Consider the following 20,799-nt stretch of genomic DNA (forward strand, 5'->3'; position numbering starts at 1 on the left):
AAAGTGGGCGGTCCGGGCAGGCGATGACGCGATTCTTGTTGAATCGCGTCATCATAGCCACGCCCCCAGCTGTATAATGCTGGTAATAGCGGCATTACACAGCGGGGGGCGTGGCTTACGTGACGCGGTCCCGAAACCACGCCCCCGTCCCGCCTCCGCCACGCCCCGTCACGCCTCTGGCCCGCCCCCCTCTGCACGCCCCATCACTGCCCGCCCCCCTCTTGAGCCGACCTGGCTGCTCTCTCCCGGAGAGAGCAGCCAGAAAGTCGGCAAGTATGTGTATAATACAAGTGCACAGTCTGGAAACGGCTCCCTAGAAAAAGTGCAGGGCTGCAGTGTCCCGCGGTGTGTGTGTGGCGGGGGTGGAGGTGGGGGGGGGGGCAGTTGGGAAGCACAGAGCGCTAGCCGTGTCCCCATAGTGACGGAAAATGGGGGCCTGGCTCGCAATCGAGGCATTGCTGCATAGCCACGCCCCCTTTAGGTGAGGTCACGCCCCTTTTCAGGCGGGTGCAGCTTCGCCGCGCAGAAGTCCAGCGTTCGCCTTAATGAAAGTTGGGAGGTATGAGTAAGTACATATTTATCTTATTGCATTAGGACAGAGATCACATTTGGCCAAAATCTGCATAACATGGAATGTTTTAAATGTCATATTATTCATCATATAGAAACACAAGCATAGCATTTACTGTTTAGTCTAAAGCTGGGTACACACTGGAGCGATATTGACCTGATATGCCGAATCGGAATTACCTATCGGGAATATCGTTCAGTGTGTGTATGCCCGAAACGCTCGCGACCTCGTCAGGTTTGCTGTACATCAAAGCTAGCGTCCTGTAGTATGCTAATGAAGGACGGGATGATCACGTTCTGTCCTTCATTAACATCGCTCAAGTGTGTACACACAATCGTGGCTGATGGGCATATGTTCCGATGTCGGAACATATGCCCGTCGCTCAAGTGTGTACACAGCTATACTTGGACGTGAAAGTGAAATAATGAAAAACTTCAAACTCCAGTTTGCAGATAATCCATAAGAAGCAAAAAAAAGAAGAAGCTGAAATAGCAACACATTTCTTTCAATCTTGCCATCTGTCAATATGCTATATGTAAATCTGTCCATACAGTTTAAGAATGTCTGTCCGAACCAAGCAATTCACTGGTTGGAACAAAAATTTGGTCATGTGTATGGGAGCAAATGACAAATGACCATTTGCTCCCAAACACTGGAAAACAGACAAAGGGGGTCATTCCGAGTTGTTCGCTCGTTAGCTGCTTTTAGCAGCTTTGCACACGCTAAGCCGCCGCCTACTGGGAGTGAATCTTAGCATAGTAAAATTGCGAACGAAAGATTAGCAGAATTGCGAATAGACACTTCTTAGCAGTTTCTGAGTAGCTCCAGACTTACTCGGCATCTGCGATCAGTTCAGTCAGTTTCGTTCCTGGTGTGACGTCACAAACACACCCAGCGTTCGCCCAGACACTCCTCCGTTTCTCCAGCCACTCCCGCGTTTTTCCCAGAAACGGTAGCGTTTTTTCACACCCACCCATAAAACGGCCAGTTTCCGTCCAGAAACACCCACTTCCTGTCAATCACACTCCGATCACCAGAACGAAGAAAAATCCTCGTAATGCCGTGAGTAAAATACCTAACTGCATAGCAAATTTACTTGGCGCAGTCGCACTGCGGACATTGCGCATGCGCATTAGCGACTAATCGCTCCGTTGCGAGAAAAAAATAACGAGCGAACAACTCGGAATGACCCCCAAAACCTGTCGATCAGCCAGATTGGACAGATAATCTTAAAGTGTGTACGAACTAATGCCCGCGTCTACCTTTTGTCCAAGTCGACCTTTGCCATGTCGATCAAACTAATGACTGTCAAGCTAATTAGGGTCAACCCAGTGATCCATAACCAATTTTTTCTTTTCCCAACAGTATCTAAGATACACACTAATATATATATATATTTTAAAAGTTACCGATTTTCTGCTAAACCACACTGAATTTGTGTGTGCCCACCCACAAGGAGGATGATGTAGTCAAAGTGGGCAAGCACCTGATTATTGGCAAATTTGTACAATTATTGTATAGTGTGTACAAAATCATTTCTTTTCCAGATCTGTAAAATATCAGTGTAGAAATTGGTTGTTGTCTTGGAAACTATCCTGTACGCACAGGTGTGATTGTGGTGCCGGCACGGATTGGATTCAGCAAGGCTTATTGCAGTGATGAAATCAGTTGTCACCATAATTTAACAATCTCAGATGCAACTGAAAAAATTCAGAGCAAATTGATTTGTGATATAATTTGCTGCTGACTTGCAAACCTGAAGCTTTTATACAGCCGCATTTATCCAATCATTATATTTGTTTTATTTTGGAGACATGAAGAAAAAGTCGCCTCTTTCGCCGCTGTGAACATTTCAAAGTTGTTCCTATGTAAATATTTTGCTCTGTAATCAACAAGTTAATTTTGTTTTCTCTTCAAACGATTTCCAGCCAGTTTCTCCTTTATGTGCTAATGACACGCTGCGAACATTCCTATTATTTCCATAAAGATATCTCAGACTGTGAAATGTATAATTAGAACACTGCAGCTTCTTTCTCACGTCCTAATCAATGCTGCAGGAATAAAGTACAATTTTACAGTCAGTTTAGTTACATTGTGTTACTTTCTCTAAATGAATTGCAATGAATATTTGTTGCAAATGCAGACAGCGCACCCCGCCGCCAACTTTGTTTCTGAATAATGGCCCTCATTCCGAGTTGTTCGCTCGGTAATTTTCTTCGCATCGCATCGATTTTCTGCTAATTGCGCATGCGCAATGTTCGCACTGCGCCAAGTAAATTTGCTAAGAAGTTTGGTATTTTACTCACGGCATTACAAGGTTTTTTCTTCGTTCTGGTGATCGTAGTGTGATTGACAGGAAGTGGGTGTTTCTTGGCGGAAACTGGCCGTTTTATGGGAGTGTGTGAAAAAACGCTGCTGTTTCTGGGAAAAACACGGGAGTGGCTGAAGAAACGGGGGAGTGTCTGGGCGAACGCTGGGTGTGTTTGTGACGTCAAACCAGGAACGACAAGCACTGAACTGATCGCACTGGAAGAGTAAGTCTCGAGCTACTCAGAGACTGAACAGAAAAATCTTTTCGCAATATTGCGAATACTTCGTTCGCAATTCTGCTAAGCTAAGATACACTCCCAGAGGGCGGCGGCTTAGCGTGTGTACTGCTGCGAAAAGCGGCTAGCGAGCGAACAACTCGGAATGAGGGCCAATGTTGTGTCGTTGTATCTATGTATGAGCTAAAGAAAACTATTACTTATATTTAAAACTGCTCTTTTATTAATTTTATAAAGAAATTGCAAACTTTGATGTAATGTTTTTAATGCTTAAGGTGTTTCAAACATGTTGAGATACCAGCTAAAATATAGGAAATCTTTATGGGGCATAACCCATAGTACGTCTGGATGGCCCACGTGTGTGGTCATCTTCAATCCACACTCACAGATCCTGGGTTGCTGGTTTATTGATGGCTGTCCCGAACTTAAATAACATTTAACCAGTGTCAATCTTTTGGTCAGATACATACACATACCAATGGTTTAGTCTAGATTTGAACAACGTAAGTAGTAGTAAATTAATCTCTGTGCAGTTTTGAACACACCGCAATTCCATAGAATATTGGAGGTCATTCCGAGTTGATCGTAGCTGTGCTAAATTTAGCACTGCTACAATCATCTTCCCTGACATGCGGGGGGACGCCCAGCACAGGGCTAGCCCGCCCCGCATGTCAGTCTCCCCCCCGCAGAAGTGCAAAGGCATCACACAGCGGCGATGCCTTTGCATTTCAAGAGTAGCTCCTGACCAGCGCAGCTTTAGCGTGCTGGCCGGGAGCTACTCATCGCTCCCTGGCCTGCAGCGACTGCGTGTGATGTCACGAAGCCGCTGCTGCCCGCCCCCGTTCGGTCCGGCCACGCCTGCGTTGGCCGGACCGCTCCCACAAAACGGTGGCCAAATGCCACCGTTCCGCCCCCTCCCGCCCAGCGACCACCTCTGACTGTCAATCAGGCAGAGGCGATCGCATCCCTGCTACGGCCTTCAGCCATCTGTCATGCGCCAGCTCACTACGGCACCGGCGCAGTAGAGTTCCATTTACTTGGCTGCGATAAAAAGCAGCGAGCGAACGGGTCAGAATTACCCCCATTTTTCCCCTATAATGAATAATTGACTGTAATGAATCATTGACACTTCCGATTTTGCCTAGTTGTATTGTAAGATCTGACACCTGCCTAAGGGCTTATTAACCCCATAGGTAGGGATAATAATAAGAATGATGATGATGATAATATTAATAATAATAATTAGAGATGAGCGGGTTCGTTTTTACTCAGTTTTACTCGGATTTTCTCGGATCTCAAAAATGCATCTTATTGGCTCACGGATGTCACGTGTTTTGGATAGCCAATAAGAAAAAAACAGATAAAACCGAAAAGGCGTTAATTCTGGCATTAAATCCGAACCCGCTCATCTCTAATAATAATTTAATTTATATAGCGCTCTTTCTCCAATAGGACTCAAGGCGCTTACCAGAATTAACATAATGAACATAAACAGATAGAAGGAATATAAAATACAGAGCATGGATATACTAAAGGAACATTAAGGGAATGCGGAGTAAACAGGAAAGTCTTGAGTCTGTTTCTGAAGGATTCTAGAGTGGAGGCTTATCGCGCACTGGGGGTCATTCCGAGTTGTTCACTCGTTGCCGATTTTCGCAACGGAGCGATTAAGGCAAAAATGCGCAGGGTACGCAGTGCGCATGCGCTAATTATTTTAGCTCAAAACTTAGTAGATTTACTCACGGCAGAACGAAGAATTTTCATCGCTGAAGTGATCGGAGTGTGATTAACAGGAAGTGGGTGTTTCTGGGCGGAAACTGACCGTTTCCTGGGAGTGTGCGGAAAAACGCAGGCGTGTCAGGGAAAAACGCGGGAGTGTCTGGAGAAACGGGGGAGTGGCTGGACGAACGCTGGGTGTGTTTGTGACGTCAAACCAGGAACGAAACGGGCTGAGCTGATCGCAGTGTAGGAGTAAGTCTCGGCTACTCAGAAACTGCCAAGAAATTTCTATTCGCAATTCTGCTAATCTTTCATTCGCAATTCTGCTAAGCTAAGATACACTCCCAGAGGGCGGCGGCCTAGTATGCGCAATGCTGCTAAAAGTAGCTAGCGAGCGAACAACTCGGAATGAGGGCCACTGTGCGGGGAAGTGAGTTCCATAGAGTCAGAGCCACATGGCTAAAAGCTCGACCCCCAGATTAATTTCAGGAGATTCTAGGTACTGCTAATAGTCCTTCATCTACAGATCGCAGTAATCACCTTGTGTCCTATTGGAGAAAGGCCCTCATTCAGTATGGATCACATTTGCAATGCAGTCCTTAGCAATGCGCAGTTTCCCGATTATCGTGAAACTGCGCTGAGGTTCGCTCCTGCGATCCATACTGAATGATGGTCAAAGAGCGATATAGAAATAAAATTATTATTATTAATTGAGCGGGGCAGTATGGGGTCAGAAGCTGCTTCAGGTACCTTGGGCCCTGGTCATGTAGAGCTTTGAAAGTGAGTGAGCCAATCTTGAAAACAATTCGCCATCTTACAGGCAGCCAGTGGAGGGAGTAGAGAATGGGTGTTGTGTGGCTAGAACGGGGCTACAGTGCAATTCTTTTGCTCGAAGTCCAAGGTAGAGGGTATTGCAGTATTCTGGGCGTGATGATACAAATGCACATATGACTTTTGGCAGATCTTCAGAGGGAATTAACAGCTTGATTGGGTATGTAATGTATATGTGTGATATGTATGATGGGGTATGTACAGGGGCGGATTGGGAACAAAAAGCGGTCCTGGAGAAATTTGTACTAGTGGCCCCACATGGGCAGCACCAGAGGTGTAAGGTCTAGCCATGGGCCATGGCAGCAGCACCCTCCCCCCAAGACTTTCCAGATAGTGGGCATGTCCAGCATCAAGGGGGAAGTTAAAAAGAAATAAAATTAAATATTATGAGCACATTATATGATACACCTTCAGAATTTAGGAAACTATATAATTCTTTAGAAAGATATATTTTCTTGCTTATTACACCAACCGTATCCCAATCACTATTCACTCAATCTTATATATCAGCCAAGCAGGCAGACCGAGCATACACTAGATCATCTGCAATCACAGGCTAAGTGGCAAAGTCATTTTCATATATGCAAATTATTTTGCATCTTATTCATTATGTCTATAAAAAGGACCACATGTCCTAAAACAAAATAGGCCCCACAGGTGCGTCGGCCCACCGGGAATCTTCCCTCTGAACCCTATGGCCAATCCGCCTCTGGGTATGTATGTGTCACTAGTATAATGTATGATGTTGGAAGTTACTGTATGATAATATATGTCACTGTTTAATGATGTATGTATGAAGGAACATGTCACAATATAATGTGTACAATTGTACATAGGAACATGTCACAATATAATGTGTACATCACTATATGAAGGAACATGTCACAATATAATGTGTACATCACTGTATGAAGGAACATGTCACAATATAATGTATACATCACCGTATGAAGGAACATATCACAATATAATGTGTACATCACTGTATGAAGGAACATGTCACAATATAATGTATACATCACCGTATGAAGGAACATATCACAATATAATGTGTACATCACTGTATGAAGGAACATGTCACAATATAATGTATACATCACTGTATGAAGGAACATGTCACAATATATTGTGTACATCACTGTATGAAGGAGCATGTCACAATATAATGTGTACATCACTGTATGAAGGAACATGTCACAATATAATGTGTACATCACTGTATGAAGGAACATGTCACAATATAGTATGTACATCACTGTATGAAGGAACATGTCACAATATAATGTGTACATCACTCTATGAAGGAACATATCACAATATAATGTGTACATCACTGTATGAAGAAACATGTCACAATATAATGTGTACATCACTGTATGAAGGAACATGTCACAATATAATGTGTACATCACAGTATGAAGAAACATGTCACAATATAATGTGTACATCACTGTATGAAGGAACATGTCACAATATAATGTGTACATCACTGTATGAAGGAACATGTCACAGTATAATGGTGTATGTCACTGCATGATGGCTTAGGTGACTGCATAGTGGGACATGTCAGTATGATGTATTATACTGTATGCAGTAGCGGATCTTGCCACGGGCAAGCAGGACTTTTGCCCGGGGCGCCGCCTTCCGGAGGGTGCCGGCGCCATCCGGAGGGCACCGCACCACGGCAAGATCCGCTGCTGCTGTGCCCCCCGCTGTCCCGCTGTGAAAGGAAACTAGACGCTAGGCGTCTAGTTTCCCTTCGTGGGCTGCCCGCGGTTAAGGGAAACTAGACGCTACGCGTCTAGTTTTCCTTCGTGGAGAGGACCTTTTCTGTAATGATGTGCGATGCGCGTTGACGTCATCGCGCACCGCACATCATTTCAGCGGCGCTACTACTGTACAGGGAACGTAACTGACCACGCCCCCTGTATGAAGCCACGCCCCTTATGGCCGCCCGGGGCGCATAAAGACCCTGAGCCGGCCCTGACTGAATGTTGGTGCATGTCACTGTGGAAGCTGCAGTGATAGCGATGTACTGTATGGTGATGCAGCGGGAGGTGTCTGTTACAAGCAGACGCCTCCTACTGCAGTAGTGATCCCACCTGCGTCCTAAAGATGTAGCATCGAATCACTGACTCACCATCGGGCGGCTTACGGCACCCATCCTCTGTCTGTCTCTTCCTTCTGTGTCTATCTTTCCACTGTTCACTCACATCCTCTGTCTGTCTCCTTCTCCCATCTGTCTGACTCTGCCAGTGTAGTGTTTGTGTTGGATATGTGCAGTGGCGCACGCAGGGGGGGATTCCGAGCACCCAGAAACCCCCCCCTCCACCCAAAAAAATAATTTCTCTGACGTCCTAGTGGATGCTGGGAACTCCGTAAGGACCATGGGGAATAGCGGCTCCGCAGGAGACTGGGCACAAATAGAAAGCTTTAGTACTACCTGGTGTGCACTGGCTCCTCCCCCTATGACCCTCCTCCAAGCCTCAGTTAGATTTTTGTGCCCGAACGAGAAGGGTGCACACTAGGGGCTCTCCTGAGCTTCTTAGTGAAAGTTTTAGTTTAGGTTTTTTATTTTCAGTGAGACCTGCTGGCAACAGGCTCACTGCATCGAGGGACTAAGGGGAGAAGAAGCGAACTCACCTGCGTGCAGAGTGGATTGGGCCTCTTGGCTACTGGACACCATTAGCTCCAGAGGGACCGATCACAGGCCCAGCCTTGGAGCTCGGTCCCAGAGCCGCGCCGCCGGCCCCCTTACAGAGCCAGAAGCAAGAAGAGTCCGGCAAAACGGCGGCAGAAGACATCATGTCTTCCACAAGTAGCGCACAGCACTGCAGCTGTGCGCCATTGCTTCTCAGCACACTTCACACTCCGGTCACTGAGGGTGCAGGGCGCTGGGGGGGGCGCCCTGAGCAGCAATAGAAACACCTTGGCTGGCTAAAAATACATCACATATAGCTCCTGGGCTATATGGATGAATTTTAACCCCTGCCAGATTTTCACAAAAAGCGGGAGAAAGGCCGCCGAGAAGGGGGCGGAGCCTATCTCCTCAGCACACAGGCGCCATTTTCCCTCACAGCTCCGCTGGAAGGACGTCTCCCTGACTCTCCCCTGCAGTCCTGCACTACAGAAACAGGGTAAAAAAGAGAGGGGGGCACTAATTGGCGGGATATTAACAATACAGCAGCTATAAGGGAGAAACACTTATATAAGGTTGTCCCTATATCTATATATAGCGCTCTGGTGTGTGCTGGCATACTCTCCCTCTGTCTCCCCAAAGGGCTAGTGGGGTCCTGTCCTCTATCAGAGCATTCCCTGTGCGTGTGCTGTGTGTCGGTACGTTTGTGTCGACATGTATGAGGAGGAAAATGATGTGGAGGCGGGGCAATTGCCTATAATAGAGATGTCACCCCCTAAGGAGTCGACACCTGAGTGGATGGCTTTATGGAAGGATTTACGTGACAGTGTCAGCTCCTTACAAAAGACGGTTGATGACATGAGACAGCCGACTAATCAGCTAGTCCCTGTCCAGGCGTCTCAGAAACCATCAGGGGCTCTAAAAAGGCCGTTACCTCAGGTGGTGGATACTGACGTCGACACGGATACTGACTCCAGTGTCGACGGTGAGGAGACAAACGTGACTTCCAGTAGGGCCACACGTTACATGATCACGGCAATGAGAGAGGTGTTAAACATTTCTGATACTGCAAGTACCACTAAAAAGGGTATTATGTGGGGTGTGAAAAAACTACCTGTAGTTTTTCCTGAATCAGACGAATTAAATGAGGTGTGTGATGAAGCGTGGGTTTCCCCCGATAAAAAACTGATAATTTCTAAAAAGTTATTGGCATTATACCCTTTCCCGCCAGAGGTTAGGGCGCGTTGGGAAACACCCCCTAGGGTAGATAAGGCGCTCACACGCTTATCAAAACAAGTGGCGTTACCGTCTCCTGATACGGCCGCCCTCAAGGAACCAGGTGACAGAAAACTGGAAAATATCCTAAAAAGTATATACACACATACTGGTGTTATACTGCGACCAGCAATCGCCTCAGCCTGGATGTGCAGCGCTGGGGTAGCTTGGTCGGATTCCCTGACTGAAAATATTGATACCCTGGATAGGGACAGTATATTGTTGACTATAGAGCATTTAAAAGATGCATTTCTATATATGCGAGATGCACAGAGGGATATTTCCACTCTGGCTTCAAGAGTGAGTGCGCTGTCCATTTCTGCCAGAAGAGGATTATGGACGCGACAGTGGTCAGGTGATGCGGACTCTAAACGGCATATGGAAATATTGCCTTATAAAGGGGAGGAGTTATTTGGGGTCGGTCTATCGGACCTGGTGGCCACGGCAACTGCTGGGAAATCCACATTTTTACCCCAGGTAGCCTCTCAACATAAAAAGACGCCGTTTTATCCGGCTCAGTCCTTTCGGGGGCAAAAGGGCAAGCGGGCAAAAGGTTCCTCTTTTCTGCCCCGGGGCAGAGGAAGGGGAAAAAGACTGCAACAGACAGCCACTTCCCAGGAACAAAAGCCCTCCCCCGCTTCTGCCAAGTCCTCAGCATGACGCTGGGGCCTTACAAGCGGACTCAGGCACACTCGCAAGTGGACCCCTGGATCCTGCAAGTAGTATCTCAGGGGTACAAATTGGAGTTCGAGACGTCTCCCCCTCGCCGGTTCCTGAAGTCTGCTTTACCAACGTCTCCCTCCGACAGGGAGGCAGTATTGGAGGCAGTTCACAAGCTGTATTCCCAGCAGGTGATAATCTAGGTACCCCTCCTGCAACAAGGGAAGGGGTATTATTCCACGCTGTTTGTGGTACCGAAGCCGGACGGCTCGGTGAGACCAATTTTAAATCTGAAGTCTTTGAACACTTACATACAGAGGTTCAAATTCAAGATGGAGTCACTCAGGGCAGTGATCGCGAACCTGGAAGAGGGGGACTATATGGTGTCTCTGGACATCAAAGATGCCTACCTCCATGTCCCCATTTACCCTTCTCATCAAGGGTACCTCAGGTTTGTGGTAGAAAACTGTCACTATCAGTTTCAGACGCTGCCGTTTGGATTATCCACGGCACCTCGGGTCTTTACCAAGGTAATGGCCGAAATGATGATTCTTCTTCGAAGAAAAGGCGTTTTAATTATCCCTTACTTGGACGATCTCCTGATAAGAGCAAGATCCAGAGAACAGTTAGTAGTCGGAGTAGCCCTATCTCAAGTAGTGCTACGGCAGCACGGCTGGATTCTAAATATCCCAAAATCGCAGCTGAGTCCGACAACACGTCTTCTGTTCCTAGGGATGATTCTGGACACAGTCCAGAAAAAGGTGTTCCTTCCGGAAGAAAAAGCCAGGGAGTTATCCGACCTAGTCAGAAACCTACTGAAACCAGGGCAAGTCTCAGTGCATCAATGCACAAGAGTCCTGGGAAAGATGGTAGCTTCCTACGAAGCGATTCCATTCGGCAGATTCCACGCAAGAACGTTCCAGTGGGATCTGCTGGACAAATGGTCCAGATCGCATCTTCAGATGCATCAGCGGATAACCCTGTCCCCAAGGACAAGGGTGTCTCTTCTGTGGTGGTTGCAGAGTGCTCATCTTCTAGAGGGCCGCAGATTCGGCATTCAGGACTGGGTCCTGGTGACCACGGATGCCAGCCTGAGAGGCTGGGGAGCAGTCACACAGGGAAGAAATTTCCAGGGCTTGTGGTCAAGCCTGGAGACATCACTTCACATAAATATCCTGGAGCTAAGGGCCATCTACAATGCTCTAAGCCTAGCAAGACCTCTGCTTCAAGGTCAGCCGGTGCTGATCCAGTCGGACAACATCACGGCAGTCGCCCACGTAAACAGACAGGGCGGCACAAGAAGCAGGAGGGCAATGACAGAAGTTGCAAGGATTCTTCGCTGGGCGGAAAATCATGTGATAGCACTGTCAGCAGTGTTCATTCCGGGAGTGGACAACTGGGAAGCAGACTTCCTCAGCAGGCACAACCTCCACCCGGGAGAGTGGGGACTTCACCCAGAAGTTTTCCACATGATTGTGAACCGTTGGGAAAAACCAAAGGTGGACATGATGGCGTCACGCCTCAACAAAAAACTAGACAGGTATTGCGCCAGGTCACGGGACCCTCAGGCAATAGCTGTGGACGCTCTGGTAACACCGTGGGTGTACCAGTCAGTGTATGTGTTCCCTCCTCTGCCTCTCATACCCAAGGTACTGAGAATCATAAGAAGGAGAGGAGTAAGGACTATACTCGTGGCTCCGGATTGGCCAAGAAGAACTTGGTACCCGGAACTTCAAGAGATGCTCACGGAGGACCCGTGGCCTCTACCTCTACGAAGGGACCTGCTCCAGCAGGGACCCTGTCTGTTCCAAGACTTACCGCGGCTGCGTTTGACGGCATGGCGGTTGAACGCCGGATCCTGAAGGAAAAAGGCATTCCGGATGAAGTCATCCCTACCCTGATCAAAGCCAGGAAGGATGTAACCGTGCAGCATTATCACCGTATTTGGCGTAAATATGTTGCGTGGTGCGAGGCCAGGAAGGCCCCTACAGAGGAATTTCAACTGGGTCGTTTCCTGCATTTCCTGCAAACAGGACTGTCTATGGGCCTAAAATTAGGGTCCATTAAGGTTCAAATTTCGGCCCTGTCGATCTTCTTCCAAAAAGAACTGGCTTCAGTTCCTGAAGTTCAGACGTTTGTCAAAGGGGTGCTGCATATACAGCCTCCTTTTGTGCCTCCAGTGGCACCTTGGGATCTCAATGTGGTTTTGGGGTTCCTAAAATCACATTGGTTTGAACCACTCACCACTGTGGACTTAAAATATCTCACATGGAAAGCGGTAATGCTATTGGCCCTGGCTTCAGCCAGGCGCGTGTCAGAATTGGCGGCTTTATCCTATAAAAGCCCTTACCTAATTTTTCATACGGATAGGGCAGAATTGAGGACTCGTCCTCAATTTCTCCCTAAGGTGGTTTCAGCGTTTCACCTGAACCAGCCTATTGTGGTACCTGTGGCTACTAGGGACTTGGAGGACTCCAAGTTGCTGGACGTAGTCAGGGCCCTGAAAATATACGTTTCCAGGACGGCTGGAGTCAGAAAATCTGACTCGCTGTTTATTCTGTATGCACCCAACAAGCTGGGTGCTCCTGCTTCTAAGCAGACTATTGCTCGTTGGATTTGTAGTACAATTCAGCTTGCACATTCTGTGGCAGGCCTGCCACAGCCAAAATCTGTAAAAGCCCATTCCACACGGAAAGTGGGCTCATCTTGGGCGGCCGCCCGAGGGGTCTCGGCTTTACAACTTTGCCGAGCAGCTACTTGGTCAGGGGCAAACACGTTTGCTAAATTCTACAAATTTGATACCCTGGCTAAGGAGGACCTGGAGTTCTCTCATTCGGTGCTGCAGAGTCATCCGCACTCTCCCGCCCGTTTGGGAGCTTTGGTATAATCCCCATGGTCCTTACGGAGTTCCCAGCATCCACTAGGACGTCAGAGAAAATAAGAATTTACTTACCGATAATTCTATTTCTCATAGTCCGTAGTGGATGCTGGGCGCCCATCCCAAGTGCGGATTGTCTGCAATACTTGTACATAGTTATTGTTAACTAAATCGGGTTATTGTTGTAGTGAGCCATCTTTTCTAGAGGCTCCTCTGTTTATCATACTGTTAACTGGGTTCAGATCACAAGTTATACTGTGTGATTGGTGTGGCTGGTATGAGTCTTACCCGGGATTCAAAATCCTTCCTTATTGTGTACGCTCGTCCGGGCACAGTATCCTAACTGAGGCTTGGAGGAGGGTCATAGGGGGAGGAGCCAGTGCACACCAGGTAGTACTAAAGCTTTCTATTTGTGCCCAGTCTCCTGCGGAGCCGCTATTCCCCATGGTCCTTACTGAGTTCCCAGCATCCACTACGGACTATGAGAAATAGAATTATCGGTAAGTAAATTCTTATTATATATATATATATATATATATATATATATATATATATATATATATATATATATATAATAAGAATTTACTTAATTCCTGGTGGCACTTGTAAGTGCTTAATAAAAGTTTACTTTATTTTAATTATAGTACATATATATCCATGTGCATACATATATACACAGGTATATACACACATACATATAAACACACACATATGATATATATACATGTGTGTATATATATATATATATATATATGTGTGTGTACTGTATGTATATATATATATATATATATATATATATAAAAGCATGTTTAATATGCTATGTATATGTGTGTGTATATATATATATATATATATATATATATATACACACACACACACACACAGACACACTAGTTTTACGGTCCCAGCATATACTGGGTCACCTCAATCCCCACCCCTGTGATTGGCTCCACCCAGTTCTGGAAACCCCCCCCCATGCAAATCCTGCATTTGCCACTGATGTGTAGGTATTGGAGGTTTTAGGGTAACTCTGTCTGGGGTGAGGACAAGCATTTGTTTACAGCAATGGTTCCCAAACTGTGTGCCGTGGCATCCTGGGGTTCCTCAAGGAACTTGCAGGAATGCCCTGGATTAGTGGTCCAGGACCAAATCAAATTGTTTACAGTCAAGGGCCCTCATTCCGAGTTGTTCGCTAGCAGATTTTGTTCGCAGCGCAGCGATCTGGCAAAAAAAGGCACTTCTGAGCATGCGTATGCGGCGCAATGCGCACGCGCGTCGTACTATTACAACGAACGATGTAGTTTCACACAAGGTCTAGTGAAGCTTTTCAGTCACACTGCTGGCCGCAGAGTGATTGACAGGAAGAGGGCGTTTCTGGGTGTCAGCTGACCGTTTTCAGGGAGTGTTCGGAAAAACGCAGGCGTGCCAGGAAAAACGCAGGCGTGGCTGGGCGAACGCAGGGCGTTTTCAGGACGTCAAAACAGGAACTGAATAGTCTGAAGTCATCGCAAGCGCTGAGTAGGTCTGAAGCTACTCTAAAACTGAACAAAAAAACGTTGCCGCCGCTCTGCGATCCTTTCGTTCGCACTTCTGCTAAGCTAAAATACACTCCCAGTGGGAGGCGGCATAGCGTGTGCACGGCTGCAAAAACTGCTAGCGAGCGAACAACTCGGAATGACCACCAATGTAAAGACAAAACCAGTGTTTGTAGCCTCCCATCATGAAATATGTGGACAAACAGAAGTGAATCCTGTCCCTCACCCCATAACTGAACCTAAGGATGACATATAGTAAAACACAATTTACCTAATTTAATATTTTCTTCTGAATTTCTTAATAAGAAACTTTTGGCCTATGTGTGCCATGAAAAAAATTCCAATACTCTAGGGCGCCGTGACTCAATTTTTTGGGGGAACTACTGGTTTACAGTATCGTGTTTCTGTTGGATATAAGTATGTATTAGAGGTTTCGTGGTACTGGTCTCTATGTTGTACATTCCTGGAAGGTTACAGGGGGCTGGCTAATCAGACGCAGATGGAATGTAGTATAGAGGTGTTATTGGAGTGACACGGGTATGTTGCTGATAGTTATTGCAGCCATATAGAGACACTTAATCACTCACGTTGGAGGCCAGGCTGAGACGGATGATCTGCACTGAGTGTAGAGTTGGCGAAAGTGTCACTGGTGCATGATTGCAGCATCTGCAGACACTGACAGTGGGCGTCTCAGTACTTGCATATTCAGATGCATGGCTATACGCCAGGGAACTGCATTGTAGTGCCATTAGCATATAGTCACAGATGCAACTGCAGCAAAAGACGCAAGGAAGCTTGTGGCTGCATCCGACTCAGACTAAAGGTGGGTACACACTGGCCGATATATCGCGGGTCCGTCGGCCAGTGTGTACGGGCGATATGTCTGTGAACTCCGTCGGCCCCGCAGCACAGCCGACGGCCAATATATCTACCGATATATTGGTGCATCGCTATGCTGTGGTGGCCGGCGGTGATTGACAGCTGAACTGAGCGGGCGTGTGTACAGGCCCGCCCAGGTCATGACGTCAGTCCCTGACGGATCGGATCCGTCCATAGATATATCTGCCAATCAGTTGATCTGCAGATATATCTATCAGTGTGTACCCACCTTAAGGATTTATACAGAGGGATCCCATCCCCTTCAACAGAACCCACCCCCTCAATAGACCCTGCCTCCATTAGGGCTGCTTCCAGAATTTTCCCGGTGCTGGTTTTCCTTCTTAATCCGTCCCTGCCAGCAGCCATCGGATGGGCATTGGAAAGAAGCATCTGATGGTTGGCAACCATTGCAAACCTGGTATTCGATTGTAAAGGTTGGATTGGAAACATTGATGATTATCAAGGATTGGTTACCGATGTCCATCCCAGCCAATAGGTCCTTAAAAAAACTAATTATCATTGCAATTTACTAAATATACTGTTGGATCTGCGGGGCGATACTTAGCATTCTTGAAGTTGTAAAGATGAACTGGTCACTGCAAAGATTTGAGACCTTAACATTCATGTTCCCAATCTTTTCAGCCAAAGGTGGAGCCTTTTGGATCGAGTACGACTCTCAAACCCACGAGGGACCAGTCCAAAAGCAAAAACATTTTCCCCTTTAAATATTGAAGGTGTAGAAGAGAGCCCCTCCAAGGAGCCAAAAAACATGGGTTTGAGCAACAAGGAACGTTTCCGCACGGCCCTGAAGATGAAAGCTTACGCGTTTTGGCAAAGCTCAGAAGGTAACATTCAGATCTCATTCATAAAACAATACAGACCACATTTTTACCAAAACATTTTATATAGGGCTTGCACAGGAGCTGATTGGTTGGTACTCTCTCAACTTTATCTCTCTCCAAACTTTGATACCTCTCTCCCTTGAAAGCATCTGAGTTTGTTACTGGAATAAGATTTACTACTAATATTTTCTTCAGGCTACGTATGTATATCCTGCTAAGATAGAAAGGCCACAAACATGACCCAGACTTATCTCCTGCAGTCCTGAGCTAATTACATGAAGGAAAAATGCTGAGTCCTTGCCCATGAGCCATAAAACATAATGGGGGTCATTCTGAGTTGATCGCTCGCTGCCAATTTTCGCAGTGTAGCGATCAGGTGAAAAAACTGCATTTATGCGCATGCGCATGGTACGGAGCGCGCATGCGCTAAGTACTTTCACACAAAACTTTGTAGTTTTACACAAGTTCGAGCAACGCTTTTCAGTCGCTCGAGTGTTCGTTGTTTGATTGACAGGAAGTGGGTGTTTCTGGGCGGCAACTCAGCATTTTCAGGGAGTGTGCTAAAAAATGTAGGCGTGCCAGGTAAAAACGCAGGAGTGGCTGGAGAAACAGGGGAGTGGCTGGCCAAATGCAGGGCGCGTTTGTGACGTCAAACCAGGAACTAAACAGACTGCAGTCATCGCAAGCTAGGAGTAAGTATCGAGCCACTCTGAAACTGCATGAAATTCTTTAGTAGCAGAACTGCTAACCTTTCGGTCGCACTTCTGCTAAGCTAAGATACACTCCCAGAGGGCGGCGGCTTAGCGTTTGCACTGCTGCTAAAAGCACCTAGCGAGCGAACAACTCAGAATGAGGGCCAATAAGGGAACAAATATTTCCTATCTGAAAGAAGCACAGATCCCTCTGCTGCGAGGTCTGATTGTCCGCCTGTTTCTGTCCGCACGTTCCGATAACTCCTTCATCCTCTCTGTAGATGCTGGAACAGCGGGAGATCCCATGGGTGAACCTGGATACAGTAATGAATTCCTGGTGGAAGATTTAATCCCTACGATAAAGGTTGCTATCCGTGCTTCTAGGTATGCTGAATAATTCCTTATATCGTCTATTATCTGGGAAAACTTGTGAATATGCAGTTTGTAAAGCAGCATGACGTCCAATGTTTACACTTTTATGGTATAGATATGTATCTTGCGTGTTTGTGTCTATCTATCTATCTATCTATCTATCTATCTATCTATCTATCTATCTATCTATCTATCTATCTATCTATCTATCTATCTATCTAATAGAATTTACCATTCTGTGATTTGGAACCAGTGATGATGCATACTATAAAAACCGAACTGGGACACAGGGCCTAATTCAGACCTGTTCGCTCTCTAGGTTTTTTTTGCAGTCCTGCGTTCGCATAGTCGCCGGTCTAAACTGCGCATGCGTATGGACCGCAATTCACAGGCGCGTCGCACGGGTACAAAGCAGATCCTGCTCAGCGATGGATTTTTGCAAAGAATCCATTCGCACGGGCGTTCGCAAGGAGATTGACAGGAAGAAGGCATTTGTGGGTGGCAACTGACCGTTTTCTGGGAGTGTTTGGAAAAAAACGTAGGCGTGTCCAAGCGTTTGCAGGGCGGGTGTCTGACGTCAATTCCAGCTCCGGACTGGCTGAAGTGTTCGCATTGGCTGAGTAAGTCTTGTTCTACGCAGAGACTGCACAAAATCTGTTTGTACAGCTCTGCTACACATGCGTTTACACACTTGCAAAGCGAAAATACACTCCCCTGTGGGTGTCGACTATGCGAACGCAGGACTGCAAAAAAAAACCCTAGAGAGCGAACAGGTCTGAATTAGGCCCACAGTCTCTGTAAGAAATTATTTGCAGTAACAGCCTTCCTGAAAGGAGTTTATTAATGCATTGCTCTGTATATGCCAAGTCAAGTATTAAATCCATAGTTGTGGTGTTCTGGCTCGCCTCTGTGCTCTTCAGTCATGTTTTAATGCCGTGTAGGTTGGACTGTGTATATTTGATGTCCTTGGTTGTGTTTTGTTGTTACTGTGAATCATCACATACATGATCTTGTCTCATAGAATACTGCAATTCCTTTTACATAAGAAAAGGTTTAAACAGACTCTGCGGCCTTATGATGTGAAGGATGTCATAGAGCAATATTCGGCTGGCCATTTGGATATGCTCTCTAGGATTAAATACCTCCAGTCAAGGTAAGAGCAAAATAAACCAGGAATAAAAATACTTTTTACATTATGTGCAGTCTTATTGATCAAAGTAAAAATCACACATCATGACACATTAGCGGTTTCACAACCTGGCATCCACCAACAATATCAAGCCATACATGTGGATATTTTCTTAAAGATCCCAAAGGACTGGGGGGTCCCGTACTCTGGACTTGGACCTTAGGAGTGTTAGGGATCCACAGGATGAGCTTACCTGGTCACGGTTGGTGGGACCATATTTTTTTGCCAAAATTACGCTAAGCACCTCAATTTTACGCTGTTATATTGTAGCATTTGTTATAAGCATTCTGATTAGCAGTGTTCAGAATTTGCAGTGTGCACCTGCATTTTCTTCTATTTCTATGTGGAGCCCTGTAATGTGTGGGGCGTGGTATGGTGAAACGCATCATCATTGCCATACGTTCCTCAATTTGCATTAGTGAAGAGCATGGCCATGATTATGCAGTTCACCGTGACTGGCATCATCAAGCCCCGGAACTCCCAGTTCACTGGGAGGATGGATGATCCACAATGCCATTCTAATGTCTCCAGAGTCTAGGAGGGCTACAAAAAAATCAGGAGGCAACTATGTATCATACGATCGTTTCACCAACAGCAATAAAAGATGATTTTTTTTCGATGTGCTGTTTTAGATTCTTTTAGACTCTTTAGATTCTTATTGCAAGGTTGCTGAAATCGCACCTGTGTAGTCACATCCTGACCAAGGGTTAAAGTGAGCCAGAACGGGGCGGAGCTGAGTTCCATCAGTTCCTCCTCCGGCTCACCTCACCCGCACAGGGAGATGCTGGGCGCCCGCTGAGATTTTGTTACCAGCGGCGGCCGGCTGTCCCTACATAGCGGAAGCCAGCGGCAGGAGCTCAGTAATGAGCTCCGGCTTCCGGCTCAGTGCGCACTATGAGAGAGACGTCATGACATCTCTCTCATAATGCTGGGGAGTCGGACGCCAGGAGATCACAGCGGGAGGAAGCAGATGCGGGAGCGGGGCTTGGTAAGTATGGTGGATTTAAAAAAACAAACATGTGTGACTATTAGCAGCGCGGCTACAGGTGGCTAACCACTGGGGGCAATCTACCGGGGGCAAGCTACAGGGGAATAATCACAGGGGGCAAGCTACAGGGGGATAACCACAGGGGGCAATCTACTGGTGGCAAGCTACAGGGGGGCTAACTACTGGTGACAATCTACTGGGAGCAATCTACTGGGGGCTATACTACAAGGGGGCAAACTACAGGGGGCATTACTACTTGGGGCAAACTACTGGGGGCAAACTACATGGGGCTAAACTACAGGAGCTAACTACTGGGGGCAAACTACAGGGGCGCATTACTACTGGGGGCGGGGGCATAACTACAGGGGTGCATTACTACTGGGGGCATAACTACAGGGGCGCATTACTACTGGGGGCATAACTACAGGGGCGCATTACTACTGGGGGCATAACTACAGGGGCGCATTACTACTGGGGGCATAACTACAGGGGCTCATTACTACTGGGGGCATAACTACAGGGGCGCATTACTACTGGGGGCATAACTACAGGGGTGCATTACTACTGGGGGCATAACTACAGGGGCGCATTACTACTGGGGGCATAACTACAGGGGCGCATTACTACTGGGGGCATAACTACAGGGGTGCATTACTACTGGGGGCTAAACTACTGGGGGCTAAACTATTGGGGGCTAAACTATTGGGGGCATTACTACTGGGGGCAAACTACAGGGTTGCATTACTACTGGGGGGAAACTACAGGTGTGCATTACTACTGGGGGCATAACTACAAAGGGTGCATTACTACTGGGGGCAAACTACAGGGGCTAACTACTGGGGGCAAACTACAGGGTCGCATTACTACTGGGGGCATAACTACAGGGGCGCATTACTACTGGGGGCATAACTACAGGGGCTCATTACTACTGGGGGCATAACTACAGGGGCGCATTACTACTGGGGGCATAACTTCAGGGGCGCATTACTACTGGGGGCATAACTACAGGGGCGCATTACTACTGGGGGCATAACTACAGGGTCGCATTACTACTGGGGGCATAACTACAGGGGCGCATTACTACTGGGGGCATAACTACAGGGGCACATTACTACTGGGGGCATAACTACAGGGGCGCATTACTACTGGGGGCATAACTACAGGGGCGCATTACTACTGGGGGC

The 20,799-nt window shown here is 47.0% G+C and overlaps 1 protein-coding gene across 1 annotated transcript in view; it reads left to right on the plus strand.

Moving 5' to 3' along the window:
• The window catches only part of KCNQ3 (potassium voltage-gated channel subfamily Q member 3), a 369,444-nt gene that overhangs the window by 315,167 nt on the left and 33,478 nt on the right, over window positions 1-20,799 (plus strand). Inside the window, exons 10-12 of the mRNA XM_063921266.1 lie at window positions 16,175-16,377; window positions 17,348-17,450; window positions 18,460-18,591. Coding sequence (XP_063777336.1) covers window positions 16,175-16,377; window positions 17,348-17,450; window positions 18,460-18,591 — 438 coding nt within the window. The remainder of the gene's footprint in view (window positions 1-16,174; window positions 16,378-17,347; window positions 17,451-18,459; window positions 18,592-20,799) is intronic.

Source organism: Pseudophryne corroboree, chromosome 5 (genome assembly GCF_028390025.1).
Source record: "Pseudophryne corroboree isolate aPseCor3 chromosome 5, aPseCor3.hap2, whole genome shotgun sequence".
Classification (NCBI taxonomy): domain Eukaryota; kingdom Metazoa; phylum Chordata; class Amphibia; order Anura; family Myobatrachidae; genus Pseudophryne; species Pseudophryne corroboree.